The 17,165-nt window shown below is 53.8% G+C and overlaps 1 protein-coding gene across 1 annotated transcript in view; it reads left to right on the top strand.

The window, feature by feature from the left end:
* The window catches only part of naalad2 (N-acetylated alpha-linked acidic dipeptidase 2), a 485,356-nt gene that overhangs the window by 455,706 nt on the left and 12,485 nt on the right, over positions 1–17,165 (top strand). The window contains exon 16 of the mRNA XM_041199157.1: positions 14,441–14,705. Within this exon, the coding sequence (XP_041055091.1) occupies positions 14,441–14,705 (265 nt within the window). The remainder of the gene's footprint in view (positions 1–14,440; positions 14,706–17,165) is intronic.

Below are 17,165 nucleotides of genomic sequence, written 5' to 3' on the forward strand. Positions count from 1 at the left end.
GCTGCTGACCCTCTGCTGTTCTCACTGCTTTTGTCTCTCTGCTGTTCTCACTGTGTTCTCGGCCCTCTGCTGTTCTCACTGTTCTCTGGGCCCTCTGCTGTTCTCACTGTGCTCTCGACCCTCTGCTGTTCTCACTGTTCTTTCGGCCCTCTGTTGTTCTCACTGCTTTTGGCCCTCTGCTGTTCTCACTGTGCTCTCAGCCCTCTGCTGTTCTCACTGTGCTCTCGACCCTCTCCTGTTCTCACTGCTCTTGTCCCTCTCCTGTTCTCACTGTGTTTTCGACCCTCTGCTGTTCTCATTGTGCTCTCGGCCCTCTGCTGTTCTCACTGCCCTGCCGACGCTCTGCTGTTCTCACTGTGCTCTCGACGCTCTGCTGTTCTCACTGTGATCTTGGCCCTCTGCTGTTCTCACTGTGCTCTCGACGCTCTGTTGTTCTCACTGTGCTCTCGACCCTCTGATGTTCTCACTGTGCTCTCGACCCTCTGCTGTTCTCACTGTGCTCTCGACCCTCTGCTGTTCTCACTGTGCTCTCGACCCTCTGCTGTTCTCACTGTGCTCTTGGCCCTCTGCTGTTCTCACTGTGCTCTCGACGCTCTGTTGTTCTCACTGTGCTCTCGACCCTCTGCTGTTCTCACTGTGCTCTCGACGCTCTGCTGTTCTCACTGTGCTCTCCACGCTCTGCTGTTCTCACTGTGCTCTCCACGCTCTGCTGTTCTCACTGTGCTCTCGACGCTCTGCTGTTCTCACTGTGCTCTCGACGCTCTGCTGTTCTCACTGTGCTCTTGGCCCTCTGCTGTTCTCACTGTGCTCTTGACGCTGTGCTGTTCTCACTGTGCTCTCGGCCCTCTGCTGTTCTCACTGTGCTCTCGACCCTCTGCTGTTTTCACTGTGCTCTCGGCCCTCTGATGTTCTCACTGCGCTGCCGACCATCTGCTGTTCTCACTGCTCCCAGCCCTCTGCTGTTCCCACTGCTCTCGGCCCTGTGCTGTTCTCACTGCTCTCGGCCCTCTGCTGTTCTCACTGCTCTGCGACCCTCTGCTGTTCTAACTGCTCTCGACCTTCTGCTGTTCTCGCTGCGCTGCCGATCCTCTGCTGTTCTCATTGCTTTTGGCCCTCTGCTGTTCTCACTGTGCTCTCGACGCTCTGCTGTTCTCACTGCGCTGCCGACCCTCTGCTGTTCTCACTGTGCTCTCGGCCCTCTGCTGTTCTCACTGTGCTCTCGGCCCTCTGCAGTTCTCACTGTGCTGCCGACCCTCTGCTGTTCTCAGTGCGCTGCCGACCCTCTGCTGTTCTCACTGTGCTCTTGGCCCTCTGCTGTTCTCACTGTGCTCTTGGCCCTCTGCTGTTCTCACTGTGCTCTTGGTCCTCTGCTGTTCTCACTGTGCTCTCGACCCTCTGCCTTTCTCACTGTGTTCCCGACCCTCTGCTCTTCTCACTGCTCTCGTCCCTCTGCTGTTCTCACTGTGCTGCCCACCCTCTGCTGTTATTACTGTGCTCTCGACCCTCAGCTGTTCTCACTGCTCCCGGCCCTCTGCTGTTCTCACTTCTCCCGGCCCTCTGCTATTCTCACTGCCCCCGGCCCTCTGCTGTTCTTATTGCTCCCGACCCTCTGCTGTTCTCACTGCTCTCGGCCCTCTGCATTTCTCACTGTGTTCCCGGCCCTCTGCTGTTCTCACTGTGCTGCCGACCCTCTGCTGTTCTCACTCTGCTGCTGACCTTGTGCTGTTCTCTGCTCTCGTCACTCTGCTGTTCTCACTGTGCTGCCCATCCTCTGCTGTTCTCACTGTGCTCTCGACGCTCTGCTGTCCTCACTGTGCTCTCGACGTGCTGCTGTTCTCACTGTGGTCTTGGCCCTCTGCTGTTCTCACTGTGCTCTCGACGCTCTGCTGTTCTCACTGCTTTTGGCCCTCTGCTGTTTTCACTGTGGTCTCGGCCCTCTGCTGTTCTCACTGTGCTCTCGGCCCTCTGCTGTTCTCACTGTGCTCTGGCCCCTCTGTTGTTCTCACTGTGCTCTGGGCCCTCTGCTGTTCTCACTGTGCTCTCGACGATCTGCTGTTCTCACTGTGCTCTCGACGCTCTGCTGTTCTCACTGTGCTCTCGACGCTCTGCTGTTCTCACTGTGCTCTCGACGCTCTGCTGTTCTCACTGTGCTCTCGACGCGCTGCTGTTCTTACTGTGCTCTCGACCCTCTGCTGTTCTCACTGCTCCCGGCCCTCTGCTGTTCTCACTTCTCCCGGCCCTCTGCTATTCTCACTGCCCCCGGCCCTCTGCTGTTCTTATTGCTCCCGACCCTCTGCTGTTCTCACTGCTCTCGGCCCTCTGCATTTCTCACTGTGTTCCCGGCCCTCTGCTGTTCTCACTGTGCTGCCGACCCTCTGCTGTTCTCACTCTGCTGCTGACCTTGTGCTGTTCTCTGCTCTCGTCACTCTGCTGTTCTCACTGTGCTGCCCATCCTCTGCTGTTCTCACTGTGCTCTCGACGCTCTGCTGTCCTCACTGTGCTCTCGACGCGCTGCTGTTCTCACTGTGCTCTTGGCCCTCTGCTGTTCTCACTGTGCTCTCGACGCTCTTTTTTTCTCACTGCTTTTGGCCCTCTGCTGTTTTCACTGTGGTCTCGGCCCTCTGCTGTTCTCACTGTGCTCTCGGCCCTCTGCTGTTCTCACTGTGCTCTGGCCCCTCTGTTGTTCTCACTGTGCTCTGGGCCCTCTGCTGTTCTCACTGTGCTCTCGACGATCTGCTGTTCTCACTGTGCTCTCGACGCTCTGCTGTTCTCACTGTGCTCTCGACACTCTGCTGTTCTCACTGTGCTCTCGACGCTCTGCTGTTCTCACTGTGCTCTCGATGCGCTGCTGTTCTCACTGTGCTCTTGGCCCTCTGCTGTTCTCACTGTGCTCTCGACGCTCTGTTGTTCTCACTGTGCTCTCGACCCTCTGCTGTTCTCACTGTGCTCTCGACGCTCTGCTGTTCTCACTGTGCTCTCCACGCTCTGCTGTTTTCACTGTGCTCTCGACGCTCTGCTGTTCTCACTGTGCTCTCGACGCTCTGCTGTTCTCACTGTGCTCTTGGCTCTCTGCTGTTCTCACTGTGCTCTTGACATTGTGCTGTTCTCACTGTGCTCTCGGCCCTCTGCTGTTCTCACTGTGCTCTCGACCCTCTGTTGTTTTCACTGTGCTCTCGGCCCTCTGATGTTCTCACTGCGCTGCCGACCATCTGCTGTTCTCACTGCTCCCAGCCCTCTGCTGTTCCCACTGCTCTCGGCCCTCTGCTGTTCTCACTGCTCTCGGCCCTCTGCTGTTCTGACTGCTCTGCGACCCTCTGCTGTTCTAACTGCTCTCGACCTTCTGCTGTTCTCGCTGCGCTGCCGATCCTCTGCTGTTCTCATTGCTTTTGGCCCTCTGCTGTTCTCACTGTGCTCTCGACGCTCTGCTGTTCTCACTGCGCTGCCGACCCTCTGCTGTTCTCACTGTGCTCTCGGCCCTCTGCTGTTCTCACTGTGCTCTCGGCCCTCTGCTGTTCTCACTGTGCTGCCGACCCTCTGCTGTTCTCACTGTGCTGCCGACCCTCTGCTGTTCTCGCTGTGCTCTTGGCCCTCTGCTGTTCTCACTGTGCTCTCGATGCTCTGCTGTTCTCACTGCGCTGCCGACCCTCTGCTGTTCTCACTGTGCTCTTGGCCCTCTGCTGTTCTCACTGTGTTCTTGGCCCTCTGCTGTTCTCACTGTGCTCTTGGCCTCTGCTGTTCTCACTGTGCTCTTGGTCCTCTGCTGTTCTCACTGTGCTCTCGACGCTCTGCTATTCTCACTGTGCTCTCGGCCGTCTGCTGTTCTCACTGTGCTCTCGGCTCTCTGTTGTTCTCACTGTGCTCCTGACCCTCTGCTGTTCTCACTGTGCTCTCGGCCCTCTGCTGTTCTCACTGTGCTCTTGGCCCTCTGCTGTTCTCACTGTGCTCTCGATGCTCTGCTGTTCTCACTATGCTGCCGACCCTCTGCTGTCCTCACTGTGCTCTTGGCCCTCTGCTGTTCTCACTGTGCTCTTGGCCCTCTGCTGTTCTCACTGTGCTCTTGGTCCTCTGCTGTTCTCACTGTGCTCTCGACGCTCTGCTATTCTCACTGTGCTCTCGGCCGTCTGCTGTTCTCACTGTGCTCTCGGCTCTCTGTTGTTCTCACTGTGCTCCTGACCCTCTGCTGTTCTCACTGTGCTCTCGGCCCTCTGCTGTTCTCACTGTGCTGCCGGCCCTCTGCTGTTCTCACTGTGCTCTCGACCCTCTGCCGTTCTCACTGTGTTCCCAACCCTCTGCTCTTCTCACTGCTCTTGTCCCTCTGCTGTTCTCACTGTGCTGCCCACCCTCTGCTGTTCTTACTGTGCTCTCGACCCTCTGCTGTTCTCACTGCTCCTGGCCCTCTGCTGTTCTCACTGCTCCCGGCCCTCTGCTGTTCTCTCTGCTCCCGGCCCTCTGCTGTTCTCATTGCTCCCGACCCTCTGCTGTTCTCACTGCTCTCGGCCCTCTGCATTTCTCACTGTGTTCCTGGCCCTCTGCTGTTCTCACTGCCCTGCCGACGCTCTGCTGTTCTCACTGTGCTCTCGACGCTCTGCTGTTCTCACTGTGATCTTGGCCCTCTGCTGTTCTCACTGTGCTCTCGACGCTCTGTTGTTCTCACTGTGCTCTCGACCCTCTGATGTTCTCACTGTGCTCTCGACCCTCTGCTGTTCTCACTGTGCTCTCGACCCTCTGCTGTTCTCACTGTGCTCTTGGCCCTCTGCTGTTCTCACTGTGCTCTCGACGCTCTGTTGTTCTCACTGTGCTCTCGACCCTCTGCTGTTCTCACTGTGCTCTCGACGCTCTGCTGTTCTCACTGTGCTCTCCACGCTCTGCTGTTCTCACTGTGCTCTCGACGCTCTGCTGTTCTCACTGTGCTCTCGACGCTCTGCTGTTCTCACTGTGCTCTTGGCCCTCTGCTGTTCTCACTGTGCTCTTGACGCTGTGCTGTTCTCACTGTGCTCTCGGCCCTCTGCTGTTGTCACTGTGCTCTCGACCCTCTGCTGTTTTCACTGTGCTCTCGGCCCTCTGATGTTCTCACTGCGCTGCCAACCATCTGCTGTTCTCACTGCTCCCAGCCCTCTGCTGTTCCCACTGCTCTCGGCCCTGTGCTGTTCTCACTGCTCTCGGCCCTCTGCTGTTCTCACTGCTCTGCGACCCTCTGCTGTTCTAACTGCTCTTGACCATCTGCTGTTCTCGCTGCGCTGCTGATCCTCTGCTGTTCTCATTGCTTTTGGCCCTCTGCTGTTCTCACTGTGCTCTCGACGCTCTGCTGTTCTCACTGCGCTGCCGACCCTCTGCTGTTCTCACTGTGCTCTCGGCCCTCTGCTGTTCTCACTGTGCTCTCGGCCCTCTGCTGTTCTCACTGTGCTGCCGACCCTCTGCTGTTCTCACTGCGCTGCCGACCCTCTGCTGTTCTCACTGTGCTCTTGGCCCTCTGCTGTTCTCACTGTGCTCTTGGCCCTCTGCTGTTCTCACTGTGCTCTCGACGCTCTGCTATTCTCACTGTGCTCTCGGCCGTCTGCTGTTCTCACTGTGCTCTCGGCTCTCTGTTGTTCTCACTGTGCTCCTGACCCTCTGCTGTTCTCACTGTGCTCTCGGCCCTCTGCTGTTCTCACTGTGCTCTCGGCCCTCTGCTGTTCTCACTGTGCTGCCGGCCCTCTGCTGTTCTCACTGTGCTCTCGACCCTCTGCCTTTCTCACTGTGTTCCCGACCCTCTGCTCTTCTCACTGCTCTCGTCCCTCTGCTGTTCTCACTGTGCTGCCCACCCTCTGCTGTTCTTACTGTGCTCTCGACCCTCTGCTGTTCTCACTGCTCCCGGCCCTCTGCTGTTCTCACTTCTCCCAGCCCTCTGCTGTTCTCACTGGCCCCGGCCCTCTGCTGTTCTTATTGCTCCCGACCCTCTGCTGTTCTCACTGCTCTCGGCCCTCTGCATTTCTCACTGTGTTCCCGGCCCTCTGCTGTTCTCACTGTGCTGCCGACCCTCTGCTGTTCTCACTCTGCTGCTGACCTTGTGCTGTTCTCTGCTCTCGTCACTCTGCTGTTCTCACTGTGCTGCCCATCCTCTGCTGTTCTCACTGTGCTCTCCTCCCCTTGCTGTTTTCACTGTGTTATCGGCCCTCTGCTGTTCTCACTGTGCTGCCGACCCTCTGCTGTTCTCACTGTGCTCTCGGCCCTCTGCTGTTCTCACTGTGCTCTCGACGCTCTGCTGTCCTCACTGTGCTCTCGACGCGCTGCTGTTCTCACTGTGCTCTTGGCCCTCTGCTGTTCTCACTGTGCTCTCGACGCTCTGCTGTTCTCACTGCTTTTGGCCCTCTGCTGTTTTCACTGTGGTCTCGGCCCTCTGCTGTTCTCACTGTGCTCTCGGCCCTCTGCTGTTCTCACTGTGCTCTGGCCCCTCTGTTGTTCTCACTGTGCTCTGGGCCCTCTGCTGTTCTCACTGTGCTCTCGACGATCTGCTGTTCTCACTGTGCTCTCGACGCTCTGCTGTTCTCACTGTGCTCTCGACGCTCTGCTGTTCTCACTGTGCTCTCGACGCGCTGCTGTTCTCACTGTGCTCTTGGCCCTCTGCTGTTCTCACTGTGCTCTCGACGCTCTGCTGTTCTCACTGCTTTCGGCCCTCTGCTGTTTTCACTGTGGTCTCGGCCCTCTGCTGTTCTCACTGCTTTTGGCCCTCTGCTGTTCTCACTGTGCTCTCAGCCCTCTGCTGTTCTCACTGTGCTCTCGACCCTCTCCTGTTCTCACTGCTCTTGTCCCTCTCCTGTTCTCACTGTGTTCTCGACCCTCTGCTATTCTCATTGTGCTCTCGGCCCTCTGCTGTTCTCACTGCCCTGCCGACGCTCTGCTGTTCTCACTGTGCTCTCGGCCCTCTGCTGTTCTCACTGTGCTCTCGGCCCTCTGCTGTTCTCACTGTGCTCTCGGCCCTCTGCTATTCTCTCTGTGCTCTTGGCCCTCTGCTGTTCTCACTGTGCTCTCGGCTCTCTGCTGTTCTCACCGTGCTCTCGGCCCTCTGCTGTTCTCACTGTGCTCTCGGCCCTCTTCTGTTCTCACTGTGCTCTCGTCCCTCTGCTGTTCTCACTGTGCTCTGGGCCCTCTGCTGTTCTCACTGTGCTCTCGACGCTCTGCTGTTCTCACTGTGCTCTCGACGCTCTGCTGTTCTCACTGTGCTCTCGACACTCTGCTGTTCTCACTGTGCTCTCGACGCTCTGCTGTTCTCACTGTGCTCTTGGCCCTCTGCTGTTCTCACTGTGCTCTTGACGCTGTGCTGTTCTCACTGTGCTCTCGGCCCTCTGCTGTTGTCACTGTGCTCTCGACCCTCTGCTGTTTTCACTGTGCTCTCGGCCCTCTGATGTTCTCACTGCGCTGCCAACCATCTGCTGTTCTCACTGCTCCCAGCCCTCTGCTGTTCCCACTGCTCTCGGCCCTGTGCTGTTCTCACTGCTCTCGGCCCTCTGCTGTTCTCACTGCTCTGCGACCCTCTGCTGTTCTAACTGCTCTTGACCATCTGCTGTTCTCGCTGCGCTGCTGATCCTCTGCTGTTCTCATTGCTTTTGGCCCTCTGCTGTTCTCACTGTGCTCTCGACGCTCTGCTGTTCTCACTGCGCTGCCGACCCTCTGCTGTTCTCACTGTGCTCTCGGCCCTCTGCTGTTCTCACTGTGCTCTCGGCCCTCTGCTGTTCTCACTGTGCTGCCGACCCTCTGCTGTTCTCACTGCGCTGCCGACCCTCTGCTGTTCTCACTGTGCTCTTGGCCCTCTGCTGTTCTCACTGTGCTCTTGGCCCTCTGCTGTTCTCACTGTGCTCTCGACGCTCTGCTATTCTCACTGTGCTCTCGGCCGTCTGCTGTTCTCACTGTGCTCTCGGCTCTCTGTTGTTCTCACTGTGCTGCCGGCCCTCTGCTGTTCTCACTGTGCTGCCGGCCCTCTGCTGTTCTCACTGTGCTCTCGACCCTCTGCCTTTCTCACTGTGTTCCCGACCCTCTGCTCTTCTCACTGCTCTCGTCCCTCTGCTGTTCTCACTGTGCTGCCCACCCTCTGCTGTTCTTACTGTGCTCTCGACCCTCTGCTGTTCTCACTGCTCCCGGCCCTCTGCTGTTCTCACTTCTCCCAGCCCTCTGCTGTTCTCACTGGCCCCGGCCCTCTGCTGTTCTTATTGCTCCCGACCCTCTGCTGTTCTCACTGCTCTCGGCCCTCTGCATTTCTCACTGTGTTCCCGGCCCTCTGCTGTTCTCACTGTGCTGCCGACCCTCTGCTGTTCTCACTCTGCTGCTGACCTTGTGCTGTTCTCTGCTCTCGTCACTCTGCTGTTCTCACTGTGCTGCCCATCCTCTGCTGTTCTCACTGTGCTCTCCTCCCCTTGCTGTTTTCACTGTGTTATCGGCCCTCTGCTGTTCTCACTGTGCTGCCGACCCTCTGCTGTTCTCACTGTGCTCTCGGCCCTCTGCTGTTCTCACTGTGCTCTCGACGCTCTGCTGTCCTCACTGTGCTCTCGACGCGCTGCTGTTCTCACTGTGCTCTTGGCCCTCTGCTGTTCTCACTGTGCTCTCGACGCTCTGCTGTTCTCACTGCTTTTGGCCCTCTGCTGTTTTCACTGTGGTCTCGGCCCTCTGCTGTTCTCACTGTGCTCTCGGCCCTCTGCTGTTCTCACTGTGCTCTGGCCCCTCTGTTGTTCTCACTGTGCTCTCGACGATCTGCTGTTCTCACTGTGCTCTCGACGCTCTGCTGTTCTCACTGTGCTCTCGACGCTCTGCTGTTCTCACTGTGCTCTCGACGCGCTGCTGTTCTCACTGTGCTCTTGGCCCTCTGCTGTTCTCACTGTGCTCTCGACGCTCTGCTGTTCTCACTGCTTTCGGCCCTCTGCTGTTTTCACTGTGGTCTCGGCCCTCTGCTGTTCTCACTGCTTTTGGCCCTCTGCTGTTCTCACTGTGCTCTCAGCCCTCTGCTGTTCTCACTGTGCTCTCGACCCTCTCCTGTTCTCACTGCTCTTGTCCCTCTCCTGTTCTCACTGTGTTCTCGACCCTCTGCTATTCTCATTGTGCTCTCGGCCCTCTGCTGTTCTCACTGCCCTGCCGACGCTCTGCTGTTCTCACTGTGCTCTCGGCCCTCTGCTGTTCTCACTGTGCTCTCGGCCCTCTGCTGTTCTCACTGTGCTCTCGGCCCTCTGCTATTCTCTCTGTGCTCTTGGCCCTCTGCTGTTCTCACTGTGCTCTCGGCTCTCTGCTGTTCTCACCGTGCTCTCGGCCCTCTGCTGTTCTCACTGTGCTCTCGGCCCTCTTCTGTTCTCACTGTGCTCTCGTCCCTCTGCTGTTCTCACTGTGCTCTGGGCCCTCTGCTGTTCTCACTGTGCTCTCGACGCTCTGCTGTTCTCACTGTGCTCTCGACGCTCTGCTGTTCTCACTGTGCTCTCGACACTCTGCTGTTCTCACTGTGCTCTCGACCCTCTGCTGTTCTCACTGTGCTCTTGGCCCTCTGCTGTTCTCGCTGTGCTGTTGACGCTCTGCTGTTCTCACTGTGCTCTCGGCCCTCTGCTGTTCTCACTGTGCTCTCGACCCTCTGCTGTTTTCACTGCGCTCTCGGCCCTCTGATGTTCTCACTGCGCTGCCGACCCTCTGCTGTTCTCACTGTTCTTTCGGCCCTCTGCTGTTCTCATTGCTCTGCGATTCTCTGCTGTTCTCACTGTGCTGCTGACCCTCTGCTGTTCTCACTGCTTTTGGCTCTCTGCTGTTCTCACTGTGTTCTCGGCCCTCTGCTGTTCTCACTGTGCTCTGGGCCCTCTGCTGTTCTCACTGTGCTCTCGACCCTCTGCTGTTCTCACTGTTCTTTCGGCCCTCTGTTGTTCTCACTGCTTTTGGCCCTCTGCTGTTCTCACTGTGCTCTCAGCCCTCTGCTGTTCTCACTGTGCTCTCGACCCTCTCCTGTTCTCACTGCCCTGCCGACGCTCTGCTGTTCTCACTGTGCTCTGGACGCTCTGCTGTTCTCACTGTGATCTTGGCCCTCTGCTGTTCTCTCTGTGCTCTCGACGCTCTGTTGTTCTCACTGTGCTCTCGACCCTCTGATGTTCTCACTGTGCTCTCGACCCTCTGCTGTTCTCACTGTGCTCTCGACCCTCTGCTGTTCTCACTGTGCTCTCGACCCTCTGCTGTTCTCACTGTGCTCTCGGCCCTCTGCTGTTCTCACTGTGCTCTCAGCCCTCTGCTGTTCTCACTGTGCTGCCGACCCTCTGCTGTTCTCACTGTGCTCTTGGCCCTCTGCTGTTCTCACTGTGCTCTCGATGCTCTGCTGTTCTCACTGCGCTGCCGACCCTCTGCTGTTCTCACTGTGCTCTTGGCCCTCTGCTGTTCTCACTGTGCTCTTGGCCCTCTGCTGTTCTCACTGTGCTCTTGGTCCTCTGCTGTTCTCACTGTGCTGTCGACGCTCTGCTATTCTCACTGTGCTCTCGGCCGTCTGCTGTTCTCACTGTGCTCTCGGCTCTCTGTTGTTCTCACTGTGCTCCTGACCCTCTGCTGTTCTCACTGTGCTCTCGGCCCTCTGCTGTTCTCACTGTGCTGCCGGCCCTCTGCTGTTCTCACTGTGCTCTCGACCCTCTGCCGTTCTCACTGTGTTCCCGACCCTCTGCTCTTCTCACTGCTCTTGTCCCTCTGCTGTTCTCACTGTGCTGCCCACCCTCTGCTGTTCTTACTGTGCTCTCGACCCTCTGCTGTTCTCACTGCTCCCGGCCCTCTGCTGTTCTCACTGCTCCCGGCCCTCTGCTGTTCTCTCTGCTCCTGGCCCTCTGCTGTTCTCATTGCTCCCGACCCTCTGCTGTTCTCACTGCTCTCGGCCCTCTGCATTTCTCACTGTGTTCCTGGCCCTCTGCTGTTCTCACTGCCCTGCCGACGCTCTGCTGTTCTCACTGTGCTCTCGACGCTCTGCTGTTCTCACTGTGATCTTGGCCCTCTGCTGTTCTCACTGTGCTCTCGACGCTCTGTTGTTCTCACTGTGCTCTCGACCCTCTGATGTTCTCACTGTGCTCTCGACCCTCTGCTGTTCTCACTGTGCTCTCGGCTCTCTGCTGTTCTCACTGTGCTCTTGGCCCTCTGCTGTTCTCACTGTGCTCTCGGCCCTCTTCTGTTCTCACTGTGCTCTCGTCCCACTGCTGTTCTCACTGTGCTCTGGGCCCTCTGCTGTTCTCACTGTGCTCTCGACGCTCTGCTGTTCTCACTGTGCTCTCGACGCTCTGCTGTTCTCACTGTGCTCTCGACACTCTGCTGTTCTCACTGTGCTCTCGACACTCTGCTGTTCTCACTGTGCTCTTGGCCCTCTGCTGTTCTCGCTGTGCTGTTGACGCTCTGCTGTTCTCACTGTGCTCTCGGCCCTTTGCTGTTCTCACTGTGCTCTCGACCCTCTGCTGTTTTCACTGTGCTCTCGGCCCTCTGATGTTCTCACTGCGCTGCCGACCCTTTGCTGTTCTCACTGCTCCCGGCCCTCTGCTGTTCTCACTGCTCTCGGCCCTCTGCTGTTCTCATTGCTCTGCGATTCTCTGCTGTTCTCACTGTGCTGCTGACCCTCTGCTGTTCTCACTGCTTTTGGCTCTCTGCTGTTCTCACTGTGTTCTCGGCCCTCTGCTGTTCTCACTGTGCTCTTGGCCCTCTGCTGTTCTCACTGTGCTCTCGGCCATGTGCTGTTCTCACTGTGTTCCCGACCCTCTGCTGTTCTCACTGCTCTTGTCCCTCTGCTGTTCTCACTGTGTTCTCGACCCTCTGCTGTTCTCACTGTGCTCTGACCCTCTGCTGTTCTCACTGTGCTCTCGATCCTCTGCTGTTCTCACTGTGCTGCCGACCCTCTGCTGTTCTCACTGTTCTTTCGGCCCTCTGTTGTTCTCACTGCTTTTGGCCCTCTGCTGTTCTCACTGTGCTCTCAGCCCTCTGCTGTTCTCACTGTGCTCTCGACCCTCTCCTGTTCTCACTGCTCTTGTCCCTCTGCTGTTCTCACTGTGTTCTCGACCCTCTGCTGTTCTCATTGTGCTCTCGGCCCTCTGCTGTTCTCACTGCGCTGCCGACCCTCTGCTGTTCTCACTGTGCTTTCGGCCCTCTGCTGTTCTCACTGTGCTCTCGGCCCTCTGCTGTTCTCACTGTGCTCTCGGCCCTCTTCTATTCTCACTGTGCTCTTGGCCCTCTGCTGTTCTCACCGTGCTTTCGGCCCTCTGCTGTTCTCACTGTGCTCTCGGCCCTCTGCTGTTCTCACTGTGCTCTCGTCCCTCTGCTGTTCTCACTGTGCTCTCGGCCCTCTGCTGTTCTCACTGTTCTCTCGGCCCTTTGCTGTTCTCACTGCTTTTGGCCCTCTTCTGTTCTCACTGCTCCCGACCCTCTGCTATTCTCACTGCGATGCCGACCCTCTGCTGTTCTCACTGCTCTCGGTCCTCTGCTGTTCTCACTGCGCTGCCGACCCTCTGCTGTTCTCACTGCTCCCGGCCCTCTGCTTTTCTCACCGTGCTGCTGACCCTCTGCTGTTCTCATTGTTGTCTCCACTCTCTGCTGCTCTTGCTGTGGTCCCCACCCTCAGCTTCTCTCAATGCTCTGCTGCTCTCGCTGTGGCCTTGAGCCTCTGCTGCTCCCTGCAGGGTGGATTCGGGCAACAATACAGAAATGGATATAGGCATTCTTAGTGATGTTGTGGACATATGGTCAGAAACTCATCTCAAGGTCAGTTAGGACACCATGGTCATTAACAGTTTGGTTCAACCTTTAACAGTTGCCAGGAAGGAGAATGGAGTTGTTGGCTGGCAAGTACATTTCTGTTGGGTTCCAATAAATAGTGGTGTCTGCCTTCCTAATATTTAAATTGAGGAGATTTCTACTTTTGCAACACTGCATGCTGGACAAGTATTCTGGCAATTTAGAGACCTTGGAGAGATCGAGAGAACTGGGGTGATGTGGAGATTTCTGTCCTCAGTGGACATGTACAAACTGACACTGTGTATTCCAGTGATGTTACAAAGGGACAGCACATCAAAGAGAAGTAGGAAGGGGTCAAGGATAGGTTCTTGGAGGACACTAGAACTAATGGTGTGGGAGCAGGAAGAGGAATTATTCCAGGTGAATCTCTGACCAGATAAGATTAGAACCAGGTCACTGGAGACTACCCAACTGGACGATGATGGAGAGGCATTGGAGGAGGATGGTGAGGTCAACTGTGTCAAAGGCCGCAGATGGGTCGCAAAGGATGGGAGGGAAACGTTGAGAGGGATAACTTAACTTTCTTATTGTCATACAGGATGTCATTTATGATTTTAATAAGAGCCACTTCAGTACAGTGACAGAGGCAGGAACCTGATTTGTAGGGATTCAAAAATGGTGTTCCAAAAACTTTCAAGGACTTTGGAGAGGAAAGGGAAATTGGAAATGGGACAGTGGAATGCAAGGACAGAGGGTCATGGGTTGATTTTTTTTAAGAGAGGTGTAAGGAAAGCAGATTTGAAGGAGAGGGGGAACTTTATCTGAGGAGAGGGAGTCATTGACAATGTCAAATAACATGAGCCAAGGAGGGAAGTGAGAGAATTGATGTGAACAATGTTGCAGGAGCATGAGTTGGGCCTCATGGACAAGATGAGCTTGGAGAAGGCTTGAGCGAAGATAGGAGAGAAACTAGTGTTCAGGACTAGGCTGGGGTGGTCTGGGGTTGGGCAGGATGAGGTTTTGGAGGAAGTTTGGCAGTGGGTCTCAGTCTTAGTGACAAAGGGAACAGAGCTGAAGATGATACCAGAAGGAGCAACCATGGTGATAGAGTGATTCCTCTTGGCCAGCAGCTACTGGTGGTAGTATTGAGTGAGTAAACTAATGCTTACATAGATGAGGCTTGGAATATGGTTCTTTGTTTGTACATGGGCTAGTCTCTAGCCCTGGTATTGCCTGTCATTTTCTTCCTCCAGATTCCTGGGCCACTTGAGCCCCCTCCACTTTAATTGATTTTTAATTTTTCCTTTCCCTCTGCTTTTTGTCAATAACCATTTACACATCATCAGGATCTCAAATTATTGCTGTGATTATTGCCTCCTTTGTCTTACACCATTTTCAATTCCATCATTTAATCAATGATGTTCTTTCACCTAATCACAGGCAAATTGTTTTCTTCCCATCTCTTTTTCGCTGGCTCTCTTGCTGTTTATATGGACTCAGTTCAGACAAATAGTCGTTGGCCTGAAATGTTGGCCTTAACTTCCACGTTCCACAGATGTTGCCTGGTCTGCTGGGTATTTTCAACATTTTATGTATTAATTTGAAAAGTTATGGCTTCTTTTTCAGCTAGATCTTACAGTGTGAATTGATGAAGAGAAATCAGTTGAAGGAGGACATTTCTTTCCAATATATAGCTGAGTCTTGCTACAGTCAGTGAATAATATTAACCATCTCAGGCTTTCCTTGTGTGTTCCAGAAATTTGACAAATTCAACAACTACCCGGTATATCACAGTGCTTACGACACATTTGAGGTGGTGGAATGGTTTTATGACCCATCCTTTAAGAAACTGCTTGCGGTGGCCCAGGTACGAGGAGGATTGGTTTATGAGATAGCCGACTCTATCATCATACCTTTTGACTGCAGAGATTACGCTGAAGCTTTGACCAATTATGCAAATGTCCTCTATGAGCAAGCCAAGCAGCATCAACTTCAGCTTAACAAATACCAGGTTTCTTTTGGTAAGTAAGTGTTTCAGTCATGATTGAGTTAATTATTTCGCTTGAGGAATTTCATGCATACAATTGGACAATTTCCTGTCCTACATAAGTACATGCTTCTCTATCTATTTCACCTTTCCTGCCTCAACTATTTTGAATGTTAAATCTAGCATACATTGGATGTTGGTTGTGATGTGTCTGAAAGGTAACTATAGAGGAATCCCTCCATCACAACAGCATGCGATTTGACTCTAATAATTGATAAAATCTAGGATTTGTGTGAGCTGATAGGCTTGTCAATCTCATTGAGAATCTACCAGTTTGAAGGAGAGATCTTCATTCCGGTGATAGGGACTAAATTAAACTCAGGTTCTGGAGGTATAATATTTTACTGTATTATTCATTCCCAAATAATTGAAATCTGGATCACCTAAACAGATGGATTACAAAAAGGCAAATGGATTCTAATCTAGATAAAGTTAAGAATAGAAAATGATAGAAACACTGAACAGATCAGGCGGCATCTGAGAGAAACAAAGTTAATTTTAACGATCTTTCATGATGAAGTTATGAATGTGGAGTATAGGTCAGGATCATGCTGTCAATATAACAGTGTGGCTATCAGTGCTCACCCTGATCAAAATGTAAATCCCACAGCAGCTTATAGCAATGCACATACACAGTTAATCATCGAATTCAAGGACATTGCTCAGCTCTTCCAGAAACTTTGCTACATTAGTATCTTGCGGAGAGACTGGGTGTTGGAAACATATGGAAAGGCCGGTTGCTGTACTTAACATGAAATATATCTACCAAACCTGAAAGAAAAAGTTCGGTCTTGTCCATTCCAATGTAATTAAACTTTAGAAGATGTGATAAGTCATTGATCTTCATCATTCATGGGGTGGATTTTAATGCCCTTTCCAGTGTTTGGAGGCAGGGGGTGGCATTTAATCAGGCTAGAGTGTGTTACCTTCCCACCTCTGTCCAGATTAAGTCTGGGGTGGGAAGGCTCATATATGGCCTTCCTGCCCCAACACCAATTGAGGCCCTTAACTGGGCAATTTATGTCCATTTAAGGGCCTCAGTCTGCTGCTGCTTGTATTTAACCATGAGCAGGAGGTGCAGTCGACATACAGGAAGCCCAAAAAGCAAACCCATGGTCTGCCAGTGAAGTTCCCTCATCATCAGGCAGTCAGTGACTGATTAAGGAACCCGACATCAGGAAGGGGGGCCCTCTGAGAGCTATCCCCGTTCCCCGAAGTGTGTACTATATACAAGGTGTGCTGCAGGAACTCACCAAAGCTCCTTTGACATCACCTTCCAAACCTACAACCTCTACCACCTTAAGGAGAAGGGCAGCAGATGCATGGGAACATCACCATCTGCAAGTTCCCCTCCAATCACTCACCAGCCTGACTTGGAAATATATCAACGTCCATTCACTGTCTCTGGGTCAAAATCCTGGAGCTTCCTTCCTCACAGCACTGTGTGTGCACCTACACCAGATGGACTCAGCAATTCAAGAAGACAGCTCAACACCACCTTCTCAAGCGCAATTAGGGATGGACAATGAAGGTTGGCCTAGCCAGTGATTCACCTCATCCCATGAAAGAATAAAAATAAATTCACCTGTGGCCTGGGTCCCTCGCTGATCCTGGGTGCCTTGTGGGGTGTATTGCCAGCAGCTACTAGCTTTCTCCCAATTGTGCTGACAGTAATGAGGAACTGCCAGCCTCTGATTGTCCTGCAGCAACTCGGAACAGGATTTCCACACCCTCGGGTCCTTAATCCCAGGGAAGGCCAACCACTGGTCGCTTAAGTGCCTGACTAGCACAAAGGAGATGATGCAGGGCTTCTGCTGGCTTTCCAGCAAGCAGACAAGACCCCCATTGACTGGATTAAATTCCAATCCTGAGGTCTGAACATTTTGCATCACTCCTCCTTTCCATTTCCTTCACCAAGATCTCCAGTGCAGCATCTAAAATTGTGCAGCCCACCTTCTCCCGTACCTTACTTTTTCCCAGGACTGATTGAATTCCTGCACAACTCCCAATATCTCCTGCAGCCACAGTGCACTTCTCCCTTTTTAAGAGGTGCATCCAGCTTTAGGTGACACTAGCAAGTTACAATTCTGTGCAGCCTATAAGCAGCCTGGTTAGTGCTGGCCGTACACATTATCCTAATGAACAAGCTATATAAAGTTAGCATGCTGCCTGCATTTCAGTCAGTGTATATGGGTTAATTGAGCAGCATGATTGTTGCGCTCAGTTGTGGCAGCTTTCCAACTTAAATCCCTGCGTGTCTAAGTTAAGATTCTTAATCTGATTGGTTAAGGAGATACATAGCTGCTTGCCCTGCACATGTCCCTGGTTCCCTGTAGAGGACACAGTGACTTGGCTTTCTAGTCAGTTCAAGTTGCAACGAAAAGCTCATAGAAAATCATTTTGGAAGAAGAAATGTGAAAGATAATGTTCACTA

The sequence above is a fragment of the Carcharodon carcharias genome, chromosome 11, assembly GCF_017639515.1.
Source record: "Carcharodon carcharias isolate sCarCar2 chromosome 11, sCarCar2.pri, whole genome shotgun sequence".
Taxonomy (NCBI): Eukaryota; Metazoa; Chordata; class Chondrichthyes; order Lamniformes; family Lamnidae; genus Carcharodon; species Carcharodon carcharias.